Here is a 22,153-nt window from a genome sequence, read left to right as displayed (position 1 = left end):
ATTTTTTAAACTAAGCTTTTAAAGATGTATTTCTGAGGAAAACCTATGTTTATAAGTTATAATTGTGCGTATACTATTCATTTAGATAACAAAATTAACTAATTGTTACGATAACTTTTATGACTCTCATTAGATAAATAGTCAACATAATTTAAAATTCTAATTATCATTTTTGGATAAAACTAGTATAAAATAGTCGAAGTTCAAGCGTAATTTTGAGATTAGAAAAAAATAAGCTACTTAAATTTGGTTATTAACTATATTAAAAAAGAAAACTTAGCCATGTAAACTTTTAAGAATAAACTAACTACAAAATTAATTTACATGCAAAGACGAATACTAATAATATTAAATAACAAGTTTTTAGACTTACTTAATTTTATACAATATTTCGCTACCATGGCAACTATCGGACTGCAACAACCCAACCACGTATTGGAAACCCAACCAGGACAAATTTCAGGAGTGACATTCCTGGCTGAGGGTACCGTGGGAGAGTTCAGGAAACCTGAAACTTTTACTGAGGTTAGAATAAATTTCTATAATAATCATAATTATATGTTTTAAAATCTTGTCTTTAATTTTATTTTTAGGTAAAACCAATTTTCATAATAAGTTTAAATAATTTATTTAAATTATATTTTAAGTTCAAATTAATTTTTATATTTTAAAGAGTATAAATGTTTAAAGAAATAGTTCCATTACTACTATCATATATTTAACTGATTTTGTTTTTATTTTTATACCTTTTAAGCTTGGTTATAACTTTTTTAAGTTAAAAAAATAGTTTTACAGCTACAGTTTTATAATCGTTGAGTTTTGAAACAAACCAGATTTTACAACATAATTACTTTCAATGTATAGGAAGTATACAGTGTATTTACATTTTTTAATAATAGTTAAATTAGAAGGAAGTTGTAAATTTTATAATTATCATGCTGATAAAGCGCTTCAGCTATAATAAAATTAAAGGTAGTAATAAGTACCAAATGTATTTTTTTCAGTAGAAGTTCTTCTAAAACCTTTTTCATTTTAACCATTGATCAATTGAAATTAAAAAAAATAAAATATTAGGTACTGGCAGGATTGAACAAACTGTTTAACCAATTGCAAAAAGTTAAAAAAAAGTTTAAATAAGTCTTAAATGTAATTATTTTCTACAAAAAAAATTTCTGTCGTAAAATATTTTATTATTCTACTAGTTTTAAGACTGTTCAGATATTTTAATTTGTTAGGTCTTATGTGAAACTTTTAAATAGTGTTAACCAACCAACTAAGCAAAAATTTAAACAAATCTTAAACACAAATATTTTCAACTTTCAGACATCAAATACTAAAATATCTTATTAGTTTTAAAAACTTTTACAATTTTATTTTTTATTAAACTTTGTCAAAAACTTTCAACCAATAAAATCGTAATTTCAGGTAGTAGCTGGATTGAACAAACTGTTCAACCAATCGCACATCAACATCAACCTCGTGAAGGCTTTCCTTGCCTCCTATGACGTCACAAAGGAAGATTGGAACGACTACGTCACATTCGCTGATGACACGTCAGTTGTTTGTTTTAATTAACAGTAGATTATAAAATAATAAACAAATGATATAAAGTAAGCTGTTTGTGTTTATATTTTAAAAAGTTCTAAAAAAAATATGTTTTCTGCTCAATTAACTGTTTTATATGATTTATTGTAAGAAAGTTTTTTAGTTTAATATTATTAAGTTTTTAATAAAATTTGTTAAAAAAATTCATTGAAAAAAGTAAAGGCATAGTCGAGCCATTTGACCAAAAGTTTGAACTCTTTAAATTTTTAATACTTATTTCTATTTAAAATTATTTTATTAGCTATGTATAAGTAGCGTTAATTACGTTGACACTTTATGATATTAGCATGTACTTAATCTAATTTGCATTAAATCATCGGTAGCTATGATAAAACATATTTACAAACTTTGTATAAAGATACATAATGTATAAAAAATTCAAATAAATTTATTTTATTTGTTTTTTAAACTTAAATAGTATTTAAAATAGTTCAGTTATTTTTAATAAAAAGTTTCAAAATTAAAACAAAGTCCCGAAAAAAAACATATTAATTCAAAAAGAGATTGAAAATTAGTTAATTTACTTTTTATATTGTTTCCAATTTGTAGAAAACAAGTAATTAGTCGTATAGTAAAACTAATTACGCTTCTTAGCTAGGATTTGGCATGCATTACCATAAAGTTAATCTGTTGTTTATTTGAAAACATGCGTTTTTGCAGAAGTTAATCTTTAGACAGTTTAAATATGGTACAGTTATTAGCTTATGCATTAAACAAAAACTTAAGTATATTCGAATAATAACTTTTAATTAAAACTTGAATTTTGTTTTTATTCAAAAAAATTAGAAATTTATAATGTATGTCTTAATTTTGAACTTTTAAAAAGTTTTTGTGGATAGTAATTATGATTAGTAGTAAAAGATTTTCTTTCTAACTTTACCTGAGAATAATTCAAATGTAAAATATATCTTAAATAAGTTATCATAAAGACGTGACATTTGAACTCTAGTTTGATAAAATTTTATTTAGTATTTCTTAAGCTGTTATAGTGTTAAAAAAGTTAGCAGACACTATATATACTTAATATAAATTACAGCTTAATAAATCAGTTGTTTTTAAGCGTAATATTAAAAAACCTACGGCTTTTGTCTTAATATACTCCAATTGAAAAAGTTTGTATGTAAGCCAAAATAGAAAACAATCTCAAGTAATAAATAGTTTTAACTTTTATACCAGCATTTTACAAAAAGCTGTCTCAAATATATCGCCTGTAAAATTTAACTCAAAACAAAAAATTTCAAAACCATATGTACATATGTCACGAGAATATTGTGAATCGTGACAAAAAGTTTATAACATTCATAATAAAAATAAAATTTATAAATTTATAATTGATCCAACTACAACAAACCTTTGTCAACTTTCCAATTTGACTTATAAAACAATAAACTAGTCTTATTGGTTATTTATACTTTTTAATAAAACGAAGGTTTAACCTATAGCTATGACGTTTGCTATTTAACATATTGTATCGTTTCCAATTTTTCATGACCAATCGTTTTGTCATTTACTTATAACTGTTATACAAAAGAAGTTTTAAACTATAGTCAACTGTACTTTAAATTAACATAAGCGTTTCCAACTTTTAGTTATAAACCAATCAATAAGTTGCATTGGTCAATATAAAACACAAGGTTATACAAACGCAATAGTCAATAAACAGGTATGAGCTTAATTTTAAGATATAAACTAACTGAATGATCAATTAAAAGTAGATTTAAATTTTATAAAACAAAATAAAAAATCATTTTTTCAAAGGTTTACTTAACAGTAAAAAGCACAAAAAAACATTTAGTGTTGTTAGAAAAATTGAAAAAGTAGTTCTAAAACTTAATTTTTGAAAAATCAAACAATATATGTGTATGTTTATTTTTTTATTATTATAAAACGTGACAACTAATTCAAGGCAACATAGATTTCTTAGCATGCAAAAAGGTCAATCAATAATAGAAATCATGACATTTTGAATAAACATTTTGTATAAGTTTGCGTTTTGATTTAACATTTATATACATTACAGTGTAGATATTTTTGTTGTACCAAATATTATTTTGAACCAAATTTGATGTAAGCAACGCGTAAGATAATCAAACTTATCTTAAATCTAAACTGTGCAATGTTTTTAATTTTAACTGAAAAAGTTCTTATAAGTGCCACTACTAATTTATAATGTTAGCTGGCAATAGAAAATTACAAACACTAAAAGTTATTTGATAGCTGAAGTGTCAATAGTTTTTTCATATTTAAATCTCAGCAAATAGTAGGTTTTATAAACAATATATCTAAATCATTTAATTTAGATTACAGCACTATATTAAACTCTATGTGTTTAAATTTTAAATTTTATAGCTTTAGCATGTGAATATACAAGTAATTTGAGTTTTATTGACAACATATTTCAACAACAGATACACAAGAAACCTGATTTGGGAAGGTGATGGAAAATTCAACATTGTACTTACTTGCTGGAATAAGAATCAATCGAGGTTGGTTTTAGAAAATATAACTGAATAAGTACTTAAAAATATATAATTTAACAAAATATTTAAATATAAATTTAATAATGTACTTAGTTGTTGGAACAAGAATCAATCAAGGTTTGTGTTAAATTAAATAAAACTAAAAACAATATTATAAAAAATATAATTGCACGAAGTTAGTAAACTTAATATTGCCCTTAAATGTTGGAATAATAATTAAATAAGGTTATAAAATAAAAATACAAACTTTAGAAATCACGAAACACGTTTTCAAGTAAAAAACAACCGAGCTTGCACTTTAAAAACTTTTATAAGCTATGTTAGTGTAATCATTTATATTTTTAGCATAGTTAAATCCTATTTTATACAAAAACATTTACTTAATTATTTTTTCAATAAATATGTTTTCAAGACAAAAAAAAAATTTTAATTATTAAAACATGCTTATTTTCAAATTACTTACAACAAACACTATAAGAATAAAAAGTATTTATCCAGTTCAATCCACGATCATTCGAAATCTCACTGTTTTATGAAAATGTTGGATGGAGAACTGACTGAGACGTTGTTCGACATCAACAGGGATTCCTGGAAACTGGAAACCAAAAGAATTTACACATTGCAGACCAATACTGTGTCTTATATTAATGGTTTGTAAAAACTTATTTTTCTTTTATTTTAGACCAATACTGTATCTTATATTAATGGTATGTATTTATATTAACTATTTTATTTAAACTAGTACTATGTCTTATATTAATGGTTTGCTACTTTGATAACTTATTAAAAAGAACTTACACATTACAGACCAATACTGTTTTTGATAATAATAGCTTTTATTTGTTAAATTTTACTAACTTTTTAGATAAATAATAATTCTTAAGTTAGTTTTTTTGTATTTGGTTAAGTTAATTAAATACTAAAAGATATTTTTTAGAACAATACTGTTTTATATATTAGTGGTTTGTAATAGAATAAATTTCCACAAATGAGTATTATGATCTGTAGCGCAATACTGTTTTTTAAATTAAGTGTTTGTATGTTATTATTATTTTTTAACGTTTGATACGTTTCACACCGATACAGTTTCATGAACTAATGATTAGTAATAAGCAAAGTAAATTAAAATTTCACTTACTATTCCAACAAACACTACAACTTAAATAAATGGGTTGTTACAAGTTCACTGGGTAATTTTCATTCTATTTAAACTAATCTACCCAAGCGAAGAGTCCTATAAAAAATATAAAAAAAAACTTTGGATATTATAACATTTTTAAAAGTATCCAAATCGTATTGCGGTTAAATTAACTTGTGGTAGATGTTATGTAATTTAAAATTTTTTACCAGTTTTTACCACAAAAATTGATAATTTAAAATATAAAAAAGATAATAAATTTTAAGAGTTATATAACATGCAAGGTCACGTATTAGTTTTTTAAATAGTTGAAAGATTAATTATAAAACAATAAGTTTTTGTATTTAAAATTGTAGTGTAAGAGTTGCTTATTTTCTAATTTAAACTTTTGTCTAGAAAACTAAAGTGCACAACAATTAAAACTAAGTAAATTAAAATAACAGTTTTAATTAGACTTGTATTTTGTCATACAATTTATTTAAAATATATATCTATGTGAAAACTGAAATAAATAAAAATCTTACAGTAATTAGCAAAATATGAAATTACATATTAAAGCAAAAATGTTTTTTCAAATGATATAAAATTCAAATTATTTGCATAATTATTTTAGAATATAAGAATTGTAATGAATACAATTCTTTTAGAATATAAGCAAACGATTTGACTTCCAATTTAATATAACTCACAAGGCTAAACAACACTACAAAACACATTTCTTTTGAAAGAAAGTTATATGATAATATTTGATAAGAATTTGATCTTAATTGACCGTTTACAGTTTTAGTGTTTAATCTTAAAATTTAAAAGTTAGATAATATTTACTAAAAAAAATATTACCGTTTAGATAGCTTTTATAAAATATAAAACAGTTCTCAAAATTTCTAATTTTGTATTATTTTTTATAGTATGTACTTTTTCCCTTTTTTTGATGTAAAGCTTAGTATTGTATTTTATTAACTATGGGGTTTATGTTTTTTTGAGTTTATACGGTTCTATATTACTAGTTTTCCAAATTCATTCGGCCGCACTGTATATCAAACGAATTTTATTTAAACTCCGCTGATTGAATAACAATTAGTACTGTTTATATTTACATTTTTATTATTCAGACTCATTCGGCCTCCACCGAATTGCAAACGAATCATGTTCGAACTGCGCTGATTAAATTAGTAAAATACATTTATTTTAAACTTTATCATTAGTCCACTAAATATGTAGCGTATTCAATTTGTATGAGTCATTGTTTTTTGACGTTCATTAACTTTCCAGACTCTTTTGGCCTCCATAGAATTGCAAACGAATCTTGCTCAAACTCGGCTGTATCCCTCCACATCTACTCTCCTCCTTTTAGGAAATGTCAGATGTACGACAAACATTCGTGCAGACCTGTTGAATTGGATATGACTTATAATGCCCTGTTCAAAGAAAGAATACTGCAGGTTTGTATGTAAACACATGTTTTTTTTTAAAATAAATATTCAACTAAGCTTGACTTATAATGCCCAGTTCAAAAAATATCTTTGTAAGTATGCAATATTATAGTTAAAATTTTGATTCTCGAGTTTAATTAGAGATGAAATTTTAAGCACTGGTCATAATAAAATGTATTCTGCATGTACAATACTTAATATTTTTATAATTTTATATCAAAAAGAGAAAAATTAAGGTTGAAATACTATACTTATATCAAGGCAGTGCATTACACAAACATTAACATCATTTGTATTAAAAAATATTTACTACAGAAGTTTTATAAAACATGACATGTCCAAAGGAAAAAAAAAACATATCGCGGGTACATATTCTAAAATAAATTTACAGCTTGGTTTTTGAAATAATAAAGATCAAGTGAAGTAAAACTTTAAAAATTAAAATTAGAAAAAGTTGAAAGTTGTAATCTTCTAAGCATTTAAGTTTAGTTTAGTATAAAAGTTATGTTTTATACATAACTAAGATACAATTTAAAGTTGAAAGCTTTTATCATAACGCTTATCATTAGAATAAGGGAGTCATAAGTTGACTGATAAGAACTTTAATTTTAAGACATCTTTAGCGTAAAACTACGCCCATTAAATTGCTAAATGACTAAGTTAAAACTATAAAATAATCATTTTTTAACAGTTTATGATTTTAGTTTGATAAAACTATACACCAAATAAATAATATCAGTTTTTAATAATTGATGATTTTTATTTGATAAAACTATACACCAAAGAAATTATATCAATTTTTACTAACTGATGTTTTTCATAATTTAAAGCAATTTAAACTACTGTTTTACTAATCAAAGTTTTGAAAGTTTATTATTTATTAGACAAAATCATAAAGCTGTTGTCTTATGTTTTAATTTTTTAAACTTTTTCTAATTTATCTTTTGTTTTACGATATTTTAGTTCAAAGCTTGAAATCGTTTTCAAAACGGAAAGTATTTTTTAATTTGTAAAGCTAATACAAAAGCTCTTAATATTTTTTTTATAAATCATGGAACGTAAGTTTAACGAGACAAAAGAGATAATTAATATGTTAAGCTAAAAAAACTAAAAACACACACTGAGCTGGAAAAATGTGTAAAATAATAGCATAAGATAGCCTTAACTATAGCTAAAATAATAATGCTAAATTTAGAACAAATTAAAACATTTGAACTACTTATAAATACTTATAATATATTCACAAATAGGGTTATACAACCATTTTAAAACTCAAGTGGATTTTGCTAGCTAAAAATACATATTTTAAATACTTATTAGATTTTAAAAGAACAACTATTAAACTGTCAATGAAAACATTATTTTAAACTCTTTCGTGATCAATCTTATCTACTTGACTGTAAAATGTTTATTTAACCAGTTTTACATGATTTAAACTTGAAAGCGCAAACCTTTAAACTTTAAAACGTAAATAATAGTTTAAATATATTGAAGACCAATTAAAATATTGAAAATATGCAACTTTAAATACAGTTACTAAGGAAAACGTCATGATATGGAAATTTTCGAGCGAATTAAACATTAAATTATTAACTTTTGTCCGTTTTTATCGTTTTTATGTCTTTTATGTCTGAAATAAACAAGTTTAATTTGTATTTTATAATGGAAACTGTAAGTCAAACGTTTTACCACTATTTGAGCGAATTTTTTCAATGTTATTTCTGCTGTAAAAATGAAAAATCCAAAAAAGTAAGTCACTTTTAAAGTTGCTCTGTTATTATTTAGCATAACAATATTTTTATTATAGTTTTTGTACGTTATCTATGAGGTAGATAAATTTGTCAGAAATTGAAAACTTTAAGTTTTGTTTAAGTTGAAAATAATTCGTTAAAATCCGGTTTTAGTTATTTAAAGTTTATAAAAAAATATTTTTTTGAATCACGTTTTACTCTATGTTAGGTTTGGAGTTTTCTTTATGAACCTTTGATTCAATCTAAAGTTTTTAAAAAAAAAGCATCTTAATTTGTTAGTAGTAGCATTTATGCTACCTGTTGTCGTTTTAAGCAAAAACGTACATTTGAAAACGTCATTCAAATTTCAGAGACAACTTTGCGACACATAGATAACAATAAATATGTTTATTTTAACTTTAAAACTCCCAAGTTCAAAGTTAAAATAACAAGTAATTTTCTTTTGCTTACTTAAAACTCAAGAGGAACAGTAAAACTGTTTTTCTTTTTCGGATGTATATAAACAATTTTTTGAAATAAACTGAGCCAAAGTTTTTGAACTCAAAGTAAACTACGTCATAAAAAAGTTAAATTGAATAATTTGGACAATTTTGTTTTTCATTGAAAAGGTTATTGTTTTTGCAGTTGATAAAAGTTAAATTAAAAGTTTAGACGTTTTAAGAATTATTAGCAACTTTATAGAACTTAGGAAATATGTTTGTGAAAATTTTGGAAACAAAAATTGTTAGTAATTTGGTTTTTCATAAATTTAGTCAATAATAGACTATACTTTGTTAAAGTTCATATGGTTTAATGTAACTTATTACTTTTAGTTAGTTCAAAGTAAACTTAATACTTTTAAACATTTAGAAGTAAGTATAAACAACTATAGGAAAATATTTCTTTAGACTTTAATCATAACTTTGTTTATATTTGTTTATAAATAAATTTTTCAAGAACTTTCTTTGTTTAACCATTTTTGAAAATGTTTGATACTTTATTAAACTTTATCGACTATAAAAATATCTTTGCAAGGAAAAACTACACAAAAACTTGGTCAAACTTATACTTTTTTTGAACTCTATTTTGAAATATATTAAGAACTGAGTTAAGGACTAAATTTATTGTAAGACTTTGAAAATAAAAAGGTTAATCTACTATTCAAGTAAAGTTTTTTTAAGTAAGGTTATTTTTAGTAAGATGAAGTTCGAGTTCATTCAAAAATTATTTGCGTAATACTCAAAATACGTGTAATAACATTTTAAACTATTATGCATAACTTATTTTTTACAATAGAAGTTATGGCAAGAATTTATATTGGTTTTTATTACTTTTTCTAGTCAGTTAAATATGTTTTCTTTTCTAGTTTTCAAGCTTATCTCTTGACTTTATGGTAATTAATTTAATTCTAGTATAGATATAAACTTATAAAAAATGATTAGGTGAGAAACAATGTATTTTGTTCTGACATAGACAAGGAATTATTAAAAATAATTTTGAGGAAAATACTTTATAAGATAAGACGAGTAAAGTTTTATTACTTTTTTGCAACTGTAGTTCAGAAATTTGTATAATCATATATTTAGAAAAAGGAAAATTTTAAAAACTATTATGATAAAACCACTAAAATAAGTGTATATCAGATTAATTTTAACAAATAATCTATTATTTTCCAAAAAGCAAGGTTCATAGATACTTAATTCAAAAATATATTTAAAATAAAGCTAATTAAGCTCAAGTTTCTAGTCTTATATATAATTAAATTTAACTAGTTAATAAAAACACTTCTCAGAATTTTTTTGAAACTATAACTAAATAATTAAATCAACTCAACTGCTAATTGGAGTAACTAGTTATACTCAAGTTAAAAATTTCAGTCGAATCTATGACTAAAGTTTATATACTGTCTATTAATTTGGTCTTGGACTAGACTTTGAAAGGTATCCGTGGTATGCCACTCGAAAACCGAAAGGTTCTTCGTGCACCTGGTCCGAGGACCAAATATTTTCAGTGATTTTTTTTGTCGTTAAACAAGTAACACAATATAAGCGAATGTTTAAAAACTCAAAACAAAACTAAAACTTTTATATAAACTTAACTAATTGCTAATTGAAGCTACTTTATACTACTTAATTAAACTTACTATTTGGATCTAAAAACAAATTTCATTATGTAGCTACGTTTTATCGTAATTAAAACACTTTAAATATATTAATCTCGATATAACTATACTGATTATGTTTATAGTAAAATTTTACAAACTGAAATGGTCTTTTTATTTGTGTATAAAGGAAAATTTAAAGTATAAGTTCCTTTACAAAAAATATTTCAGCGACATCAACTAATTTCAGATAACTATGAAAATACGGTAAATTCTTACAAATGTTCTCTTGTTTTTTTATAATATATCAAATACTCTTAAGGATAGTTATGTTTTATTTTAGTCTTAGAAGTAAATTTAATAAACAAATTAAGAAACTTAGTTATTAAACATATTTTTTTGAATACTTTTAAAACTTACCTATAATTCAACAATTATTTTAAAAGTTTATTGTTATTTATTAAAATGACAGATATGGTTGCTAAATAATTTTTTCATAAACTTATTCACTTATCCGGATGCTCACTTATCCGGACAGTTTCAATAGAGAAAAAATTTCAATATTAAACACCAAAGTTTTTGTGTGATACAAATACTTAAGCTTTCATGATATAAGAAAATTTAAGGGTGTATTATAAATTCTGCGATTAATTCGATTATTATGACGTTTTAATACTACTAAAGCTTACATACAAACTTTGTTAAAAACTAGTTTAGTTATCAAAAACCTTTGTATGTTAAGTAGGTCAGTTTTAAATTTTTTTAAACAATGTTATTTAAAATATGACTTAAAGTTTTTCATTTAAGTTTTTAAAGTTTTTGGTAGTTGATTAAATTCTAAGTTTTTTAGATAATAAATGCATAACAGTACTTTAATGTTTTAATTTTAATTCAAACTATAATACAGAAGTTGTTAATTTAAACACTTTTCGTTTAAGATGAGGTGCATGACATTTTTTTTTTGATATTAAGGTTGATAAACATACCAGGTTTTAGAAATTGACGAAACATAAAAAAACATAAGTTGCACTAACCATTGATAATAAACTGAAAGTTTGTAAAGTGGTAAAAAAATGTGCCAAAGTTTGTTTTTTAATGGAGCAGTTTAGCATAGGCTGGTCGACTTTGTACGACTTTTGAAAAAATTGAAATTAAAAAGTTTAAAGAATAAAAAAGAGGAACTTAGCTTTTGTTACCTATTATGCTTTGTATAATATAAAACAGTTATATTATTTTATTGAATAAAAAGTACTTATCCGGAAAATGCTTATCTGGACATGTTTACAGAAAAATCTTGCCCAACATGTCCGGATAAGTGAATAAGCACTGCATTAATTTTGATAAATTCATCTACTTTTTTTTTCATCTTCTGCCATTAAAATTTTCAACATAAATTTAAAAAAAAATTACGCACAGATAAAACCATCGATGCGCGACGAGAAGGTGACGTTCAACAGCGGTGACGTCACAGAGTTCGTCAGACCGGAAAAGATGAGCGACGTCATAGAGGGCTTGCTGGATTACTTCTCCACTGATGACGTCAACATCAACCAGGTATTTAAATACCACAGTACATAGTTTTAAATGTTTTTATTAGTAATCCGGCCGAGTCGTAATTTAAAAATTGGATACGTTGAACTTTGTAACTTTGTGGACCACTACTTTTACAAGCTTATCAACTTTTTTTATGGTTAGGGACTTTTTTAGAACAAAACCAAGTATCATTATATTTATATTTAGCTTTTGAATACTTTTTAAAAATAATTTCAAAGTCTAAGGCATTTTTCAAATCGTATAATATAAAACTTTTTCTGTTTAGTTTTTGAATTTTTGAAGATTAATTTGTTAACTTTTGATATTTTCAAAGGTTCAGGCCTTCCTAGAATCATACCAGCCTAATAAGGATGAATGGCAGGAATACGCTATATTCGATCAATTCAAGTTTGTTTGTTTATTTATTATATTTATACGGGGCAGGAATACGCAATATTCGATCAATTCAAGTTTGTTTGTTTATTATATTTTCTATGTTTATATGGGGCAGGAATACGCAATATTCGATCAATTAAAGTTTGTTTATTTGTTATATTTTTTATGTTTATATGGGGCAGGAATACACAATATTCGATCAATTCAAGTTTGTTTATTTGTTGTAATTGTAAAGTTAATTAGTTTAATTTTATGTTTAAATAGGCAAATACTCGAACATTTCTAGTTTTCTTTGTTTTAATGTTTTAGGTTAAAAATTGTTGACTTAATATTTAACACTAAGGTATTTTAACGCACTCAGGAAACTTTGTAATTATACCAAAAACTGTGAACTTCTTGTAAATTATAAAGTTAATCTTTATATTGCTGATGAATATTGAAAGACTAGTACAAACTTTTTGTTCATTCAAATACTCTTAGTAAAAAGTACTCATAAAATGCGCTCAGCTTTTTTTAAAATATTTTTGAGTTTAGGCTTTTAGTTAGTTTAAAAGGGGTTTAAACTGTTTTAAAATTTTGTGAACTTTTTTAATTTCTGTTATATAGTTGTTTTTTCAAGAAAACTGTTAAGATATACATTTAAATTTCAAAAAGACTACTATGGTTATCAAGCTAGTAACATTTTTCAGGTTAAAATACAACTACTTAGCGTTTTCTATTGTACTTAAAAAGTTGTTGTTAAGACATTTTTAATTGTTAATATTAGGCTATTCAAACAAAAGTAGCTGGTAAAAATTTGCTGCATTAAAAAATACATAAAACTAATGCATGGGATGATTCATTTCTTATTCACGCTTTTCACATTTTGATCGAATAAATTCAACCCTTTCGTATTATCCAATTAAAAAACAGAATTTCGCACGCGTTTGTGGAAGCTTATAGGTAGGCGTAAGTCAAATAAAGAATAATAAAATTCGTAAAGTTTGTTTACAAAAGAAAATATTGAGGAAATCCACATTTTTTTATTTAATAACTTCACTTTTGACTTTTGACCACACTGATTAAGCTGTATATGAAAAGATAATCAAAACTTATAAATAGTAAACTAATAATAAATTACGTAAAATTATAAACACACTGATTAAGCAGTACTAATAATATTATTCAAACTTATACGTAGTTCCTCTTCTATGCATGTTTAATAAAAAAATAATTGTATATTCTATATTCTCTATGACTAAGTGTTGTTACTTTTTTTCAAATAAGCAAGTGTTTAAAGCTATTATGCTTTAAAACTTCAGTTTAACTAACATGAAAAGTTTCAAAATAATAAAAATAAATTTAAATGCATGTTTAAACAATCAATTATTTAAACAAATTTTTATTTTTCAGATATACAAGGAACTTAGTGCACGAAGGGAACGGAAAGTTTAATTTAATCCTACTTTGTTGGAACAAGGACCAATCTAGGTTTGTTTATAAAAATTGATAATTCAAGTGTTAAATAAAAAAAATTCTTGGAAATTTATATAAATTTTAATAATTTTTAGTATATATTGAACTTTACAACTTTTACAAAACTAAAAAAATCGGTTTAGAGCTTGTTGTCAGCAAAAATTATTTAAATACAAACTAAACTAATTCATGACTTGATTAGATTACTAAAAACTAGTTTTTGATTGGTGTCCACGTAATAACTAACTAATAACGTCCGATAAAGTAGACTAATTAAAAGCTTAACAAAACCAGAGAAAACTCAAAACAAAACTAAACCGAAATGATAAACATAAAAAAATTAAAACAGTAATAATAAAATAAAAAAACTTGCCAAACTAAAAAAACAAAACTTCTTCAGTTCATTTCATGAATACAACTTAAAAAACTCAACTTTAGTTTCGGCTCAGCAGCTAAAAAATAAAAGCAAAATTTCATTACAAACTGAATAATAAAATGAAGAAACAATTTTTTTATTAAATTGCAAATACAATTATTTTAACAACAACACATTTTTTAGTTAAATCCGTACTCAGTGAATTAAATAAACTCAAAATAAAAATTATTGAAATAAAAAAAAAATATATATATAATAAATAATAAATTTCCAAACAGTTCGATCCACGACCACAGCGACGCCCACTGCTTCATGAAGGTCATGGACGGGTCGCTGACCGAAGTGTTGTACGACTGGCCGTCTCAGGAGGAGCAGGATGAGATGGACAAGAGCAAGGATGGGGGCAAGACGATGATGAAGCCGGTGAGGAAGACCGAGCTCCCGTGCGGATCCGTCGCTTACATCAACGGTTGGTGTGACGTCATAATGTGATTTTATTGATACGTCGTAAATACTTTTATGATGCGTTTAACCAACCAGTGTATAATACCTTTTTTTATTAATGGTTAGTTAAATTATGACACTAGTTTTTAATATGTTATAACAGTTATTTTGATACGTTTTGTTTAAAATAATTTTGATTTGTCTCGACCAACCTTTGGTACTTCATAATATCTTTTTTCGTATAACACCATAACTCCATTTGATCTTTAACGTCGCATGCATCGACGGTTACTGTGACGTAAAAGAATTAGCTTATAAAAATTCACAATAGGGTACATACTTTCGATAATTATTTTGTCTTAATAAGCTTGGATGAACTTAGCCCCCATTTGTAAAAACAAATTTTTTCTGGAAGTTTTAATGATATTGGGTTCTTAAATTTTTTGAACGTTATGTATCTGCAAGAAACGGTTTGTAATTGTCATCGCATTTAATGTAATTATTACATCAACGGTTTCGTGATACGTCATAATTACATTTATTACGTCAAATCTGTTTAGCAACGGTGTTTTTTTGTCCAAGTTATGCTTGAAACATGTATTTTTTATTAGTGTTGCACATACTGTAAAACGTAATTTTTTTAACCATTATTATGTGTCAAATGCATATAAAAAGGTGGTAGTTTTTAGAAATTTACTTTTAGAAACAAACAGTCAAACAGCACACTTCAACACTTAATTTTTTTTTTACTTCTTTTACTACTTTACCTATAGTTGTTTGAATTTAAGAACACTTTTAAACTATTGTTTGGAAAACTTTACTGATGATCAATTGATGTCATTTGTATTAATATTTTTTATTTTCTGGCGATAACAGTCAAAACTGTTTATTGTTAAGAACAGTTTCTCAGTGTAGTTTGTAGTTTTCATCTTGTTTAGAAGAAAGTGTTTTAGTCTTGCCTCTACCTACAGCTACAGGTAAAAACAATGAATAGTTTATATACTGTCTTAAGTGTTAGATAAGAACCTTACAAAGCTCAAATAAGCAAAACTTCGTTTTGTCCAATGAGATTAGAAGTTTAAATATTTAGCCTATTTTAATTTAAAACTAGCTTTGTAAGCTTTATTTAGTGTTTTAACTCAGTTTGAAATAAAAGAGTTCATAATATATACATATATATATGTATGTACTAGTGTTGAAAAGTTTGAACCGTTTTGTTTTCAAATACATATAATTTTAATAACAACATAGAATAAAGTAACCTGTTTTAATCATAATCTGGCAAACTTATTAAAACAATTAAATGGTATAAATGTTTGCAATTCAGTCGACTTAAGTAACCAAAACTAAATGATAAGAGAAGTTAGTAGTTTCAAGGTAGTTATAGAAATAAACGACATACATACAAATTACTCTAATAAACTTTTTTCTGCTCTTTTGATATCAACATATAATCATATTTAAACCATTTTCTAAACAATAATAATATTTACAAACCATTTATTTTAATAAACTTTTTGTAAAAGTAATTAATATTTATCATTAGTTTCATTTATAACCGTTTAAACTGTAATATATGGACTCTAATACTAGTTTACTAATGCAAAACTAAATCTTTTAACACAACAAAAATGAAACAAGTATAAAGAAAAAATATTAGATGTCCTATTTAGTTTGAAGTTTTTCATAACGAGACAAGAAAAGCGTTTGTTTTAAATGAGTTTATTTAAAAAAATGTAAATGCTGAATGATAGCTTAAATACACTGTGCTGTTGTCGATAATAACCAAAAATGAGCTGAAAACATTCTCAATGTAATTTGACGAATTTCGTTTTCAAGATGACAAAAACTTACCAAATATCCACCCATTGTCAAAAGGCTTGTAAAAACACGAAAATTTTCAAGTCTAATTTACTTTGCAGCTACAGGTAGCATTGTGCAACCTACTAGTTAATGAAACCAGCCAACCGTAAAAATTTTCGGCGTGTTCATTCATGCATGGACGTATGTTCACAAGACTAGACTTTAAAACAGTTTTTAAACTCAATTTACTTTAAATATTTCATTTCTGCTTTTTAAGTATATGATTTTGTTTAACTAATATTACTTTTTTTAAGAATATATTTAATTAATTTAAACGGTTAAATACAAATTGTATGAAAGTTAAATGCTTGTATACTACGTAAAAAAAGTTAAATTTAATAACTGTTCCCTATAAATTATGGATTTGATCTTATTTTTTTTAGTATTTAAGACTAAAATGTTTTAAATATAGTTAAAAAAAAGTTACAACAAAAGGAATAAAGCGTGGGTGGTTTAAATTTTTATAACACCAGTTTTTAAGAAAACAGAACTAACTTAGTAACAAAGCGTTTTTTTATTTATGTAAGTAAAGGTATGTTGCTAAAAACTGCTTTAAGTTCTTCTTTTTGAAATAATATTTTCTTAACATTTTTATAAAAACCTCTCAATCATTAGTTAAAGCTTTCACAAACAATTAAAACCAAAATTTATACAGTAATTTATCATGTTACGAAATAAGAAGTTTGCTCCTTATGTATTACAAAACGTTTTGCTTTTTTAATCACCTTAAAAAGAAATAAAAGTATTTTTTTGCCTACAAAAATATTCTTACCTTCTTGTATCTCGAGTACTTTGTTAACAGCAATAAAGCATAGGTAAATTAAATCTACACATCGTCAATTTTTAAGAAAACAGAACTAGTTTAGTAACAAAAAGTTTTTGTATTTATGTAAGTATACGTATGTTGCTACAAACTGCTTTAAGTTCTTCTTTTTAAAATAATATTTTCCTAACATTTTTATAAAAACCTCTGAATCATCAATTTAAGCTTTCACAAACAATTTAAACCAAAACCAAAACAGTAGTTTATCATATTACGAAATAAAAAGTTTGCATTTTTGTATTCCAAAACTTTTTATTTTCTTAATGACCTTAAAAAGAAACGAAAGTATTTTTTGCCTACAAAAATATCTTTAGTTCTTCTACTGTTTGAAACAGTACACTCATGTTAAAGGATAGTTTATGATATCGAGTTTTAACAAGTTATAAACGTTTTATTAACTTTTTTTCTCTATATCGTTTTTAAGTTTTAAATACTTTGCGTATAATGTTAATTAGTTCCCTCTCTTTATCAGGTTCTCGTGGTCTCCACAATTTTTAATTTAGTAGTTTCAATTAAAACGGAATTTCACCAAAGTTTTTTTTATGTTAAACTTTTTTTTTACCTGCAACTTTAACAACTTTTTTTAAATATATTAACCCATTCCAGAGCATAGAATAAGTTAATATAATAGCCTTGTTATATCTTAAGCAAATCTTAATGAAATTTTTTTCTTCTTGGGTTTGCCTTCAGAGGGTTTAGCTAAACACTTAACTTTTAAAACTGATTATTGTTAGTTTTTTTATAATAAATTATTTTATATACAGATTCCCTGGGTCTCCATATGGTGTGCAACGAGTTGCTAAACAATACAGCCGTATCGTTACATGCTTACTCACTTAAACAACTAAATAAAAACAATATTTAATATACATATATACTCCACACAAATTCGCAGAATTTAACTGAAAACTTTAGGTTATACAAGACAGGATATTGTTATTAAGTTACTTAGCTATTATTAATATTTCTGTAATGAACTTTTCATTGATATTTCCCCTCGCACAGATTCCCTGGGCCTCCATAGGGTGTGCAACGAGTCACTAAGCAACACAGCTGTGTCCCTGCACGTCTACTCGCCCCCGTTCAAAATGTGCCAGACTTTCAACGAGAAGACGGGGGGCAGGGCTAAGAGCAACATGACCTTCTACTCCAAGTTCGGCAAGAAAATATCATTCAAAAGACACGTTAGTTAAATTGTAACTTATCTTAGATGAAAAAAAATAAATAATTTAAAGTATAGTTAGTAAAACATCGTTTATATGACACGTTTGTTGTTTAAGTTAAATATTAAACTTTTATCAGTATTTCAACATCTGTAAGTAAAATTAAAGTATTGTTGTATAAATGGTTTGAAAAAAAACCTAGTTTAGTTGATATAACAAGTAGAAAAATACTTAGTTTTTAATCAAATTAAGAAGAAATAATTTTCATAAGCCTAATTTTGGTATATAAAACTTTGTAATATAAATATATTTTAAAAGAATAATTAAAATTTTTAATATGAGAATTAAGTAAAAAAAATTCTAATCACAAAGTAAAACTTTTTCTTTGTTCATTTCTTAAAAGTTTTAAACCATTAAAATACTTTAAACAGTTGTTATTAAACTTAATTAAAAAAACCTGAAAATCATCACATAGAAAATCAGCTTTAAACAATTTTTAAATGTGCTAGATTTTTTTGAAATCCGGTTTTGCTGCAACCCCTGAGTATTTTAGAACTATTCTACGGTTGTTGAATTTGTTAAGTACCTATTTTACTTTTAATGCCCAAAAATTTAATTGCAAAACCAACAAGTTGTTCAGCTGAATTTAAAACACTTAAGAGCAATCGGTAGTGCACTTAACTATTACGAAATACTTTAAACTAAAACATCTTCCAACTGAATTTTTTTCCATTGTACTAATAGACGTTTTTAGGAATTTTCTATGTTAAATTCTTCTAACTTTAAATTTTAGCTTAAAAAAGCACTAAATGAACCGTTTAATTGATTATGCAATACCTTAATCAAGTCACATAAGTTATGAATAAGCAAACTTTCTATTCAGCTGCAAATAAATTACTTAAGGGCATATAGCTGTGTATTTAGTCCGTATGTGATTTATAAGTGCATTTATTTTCAAGTTTATGTGTACTTAATACTTTCAAGTTTTTTTCAAGAGCTCTATGATCGCATGCAATTTCGTTTTTTCAACATACTAGAAATAAATTCACTAAACTGATTTAAACTGTTTGAAGAGTTTTTCAATAACCACTTTTTTATATAACTTTTAATTGCAGCATTTTAAATTTTTACACGTAAATACGAAAATATTTTATTTCAATTAAAAGTTTTATGAAGATTTTGATGTTATAAACTAGACAATTTTTTTAAGGTACAAGAAGTTAGTAAGACTTTTATAGCCTAAATTATACTAATTAGTAAACTTATACTTTTACAGGCCAAATGAATGAAAAAAAAAGAAAAAAAAAAGTTAGATGTGAATTGTTAGGAGGACTTTGTGTTTATATTATTTTTTATGTTATTCCATTTTTAATGCCATTTAATCCAAGTTTTACACAATTTACATGTAAAACTTTTAGCGTTTTAAAATAAAATTATTAATATAACTTTCTTTTTTTTATTACTAGTTTAGTAAACATATTGCTTTAGACACAAGCAAATAAAAGCAAATATTTAATTTTTTGCACATTCTTTTATCATTGTTGGTGCAAAAATTAAAATTTTTATTAATAAAAAAATAATTTTTTTGATTTATAAAGTTTTACGTATGTAGTTTTTCCACTGAGCTTTATGCTTATTTTTTAACTATTTTAAAAAAACATTTCGTAAAACAATTCGTAAATTAATAAACTTTGTTGTAAAATACTAAAATACATGACAAAATTAAGCTAGATATTTTAGTAATTTTAGTACGTCATACGATTTATTAATTTGTTATACTTCATTTAATTTTGTATTTAAACTCAACTCACACCAGTAAATGTATAATAACTTTATATTTTCAAAGTTAATTTTTCTAACGTGTATTGTCCAAGCAATTGAAATTAAAGTCATCACTTTGTTCAGTGTATCAGTTTATTATTTATCAAAAAAAAAACATTTTATAAAACGGCTAAAACTTACGATTGAACTTATTTGAATATATTTACGATGTGCATCAGAGGCACGTAAAATGCGATTTGTCCGATCAATTACATCAAATAACTTTACTTGAGTATTTTTTAAACTATATTTCAGCTTTAAAACTAGTTTTTATTTTAAAAATTTAAAAGTGATGTTGAAGTTGAGTTCTTAGTGAATTCTTATTTGTATTTCCCATGGTCCGCAGGCTGAATCCGGTTCGCCAATAAATAATTTCTACCCGCTGCGTATTTTTAGTTTGCAAACAATCGTTAAAGTAAAATAAAACTAAGCTTTCAATAAAAAATATTGCCAAATGTGCTCTAAATTTTACTACTCTAGTATACAGTTTTGCTTGTCTAAAGGTTTCACAACATTTTTCTTTGAATAGTATTTTTATTTTGTAATGCAACTTTTAAAACTACGCAGTCCGCTAAAAGTTTTTTCTGATAAGTGCCTATAATGAGAGACTGAGATATATAACCTACCGGCTAGTAGAGTTCCCAATCCCTTTGCTAGTTTTAAATTTTTGTTTTAATAGTTTTAGTGGTAAGAGAAGTTTAAAAAAAAGTTATTTTAGCAAAATTTTCAATAATAAAGCGGCCAGTAAATGGTTAATGTTAATAAATCCGGTACGTTGAATACAATAGCCTGCCTTATCTTACCTAATCTATTAAACGCTTAATATTACAAAAGACCTAAAATAAAAAAGTATTGATACCTTTGTTTTGACTTAAACCTGTACTTAAACCTGTATTTATAAATGAAGTAAAAAATTGCTTATGATAAACTATTTATAATAAATATTTTATTTAAAGTTAACTACTTTACTGATAAGATTGACAATTGCAAACACATTATGGAAATTAAAAACATTTCTTATTTGACATACTAGATTCATCATGTTTGAGAAATTTTGTTATAACTAAATTGCAAATAAGGTTTATGAAGATTATACATAATTCTAATTAAGAAAAATATTTTATGTAGTAGTATTAGCTATTTTTCTCTGCACTTATAGTAATCATTACAAAATAAACAATCCTTAAGACGATTGTTAATCGCTTTCTATACCGTTAATAAGATAATATTAATATTAAAATTAAAAACTTAGATAGAGTCTTTTACTTTTTAATTCGACATAAGCTAAATTTTTAAAATCTACCAACGAATAATGAGATATAGTTTTTGAAACTTCATATTGTTTACGAAGTTTCGATTATTAATAAAATAAAATTATTCACTTCTAAATTTTATAATACATTTTTACCAAGTATTTATGCGAAAAATATCACTGGCAGAATTTACCTTTTGGGAATTTTGTTTTTTTAGCAACTGAAATTTTAAGTTTTTGACGTTGTACAAATACAACAATTTAAAACTAATAAGTACATAGCTGTACTGGACTTTTTAATGAGCTTTTTAAAATTTATGAAGTAATTCAAAATAATTAAGAATACCTAAAGCCGTAAAGTATAAGTTTAATACCACTTAATTCTATATCAGCTTTTACTATCTTTGTTCATATTTAAGGAGCATGAGAGGGTAAAACTCCAGTATCTAGATTTAAAATAAATAAGTTATAAATAGACAAACTATAAATAAACCTTTGTAGCAATATACTTGATCAACTTCCTAAGTGCAATAAAAATTA

General features: G+C 24.7%; 1 protein-coding gene across 1 annotated transcript; it reads left to right on the top strand.

Moving 5' to 3' along the window:
* The first annotated feature begins 337 nt into the window (after positions 1-337).
* Positions 338-20,250, top strand: LOC145840928 (uncharacterized). The gene is made up of 11 exons (XM_082948284.1): positions 338-525; positions 1,426-1,553; positions 4,014-4,091; positions 4,584-4,735; positions 6,496-6,665; positions 11,904-12,041; positions 12,355-12,428; positions 13,809-13,886; positions 14,526-14,716; positions 18,383-18,561; positions 19,817-20,250. Exons 1-11 carry the CDS (start codon positions 400-402, stop codon positions 19,823-19,825), a joined length of 1,323 nt encoding a protein of 440 aa, XP_082804410.1. The 5' UTR covers positions 338-399; the 3' UTR covers positions 19,826-20,250.
* Positions 20,251-22,153: the final 1,903 nt, after the last annotated feature.

Source organism: Thalia democratica, chromosome 7, assembly GCF_965202585.1.
Source record: "Thalia democratica chromosome 7, ktThaDemo2.hap1.1, whole genome shotgun sequence".
Taxonomy (NCBI): Eukaryota; Metazoa; Chordata; class Thaliacea; order Salpida; family Salpidae; genus Thalia; species Thalia democratica.
This window is presented reverse-complemented; position numbering and strand designations above follow the sequence as displayed.

Excerpts from the sequence above, each read along its gene's own strand:
- LOC145840928 (XM_082948284.1), top strand. The coding sequence starts at position 400 with ATGGCAACTATCGGACTGCAACAACCCAACCACGTATTGGAAACCCAA. Across the intron at positions 4,092-4,583 it reads TGGAATAAGAATCAATCGAG|TTCAATCCACGATCATTCGA; the intron begins GTTGGTTTTAGA and ends GTATTTATCCAG. Across the intron at positions 4,736-6,495 it reads TACTGTGTCTTATATTAATG|ACTCTTTTGGCCTCCATAGA; the intron begins GTTTGTAAAAAC and ends TTAACTTTCCAG.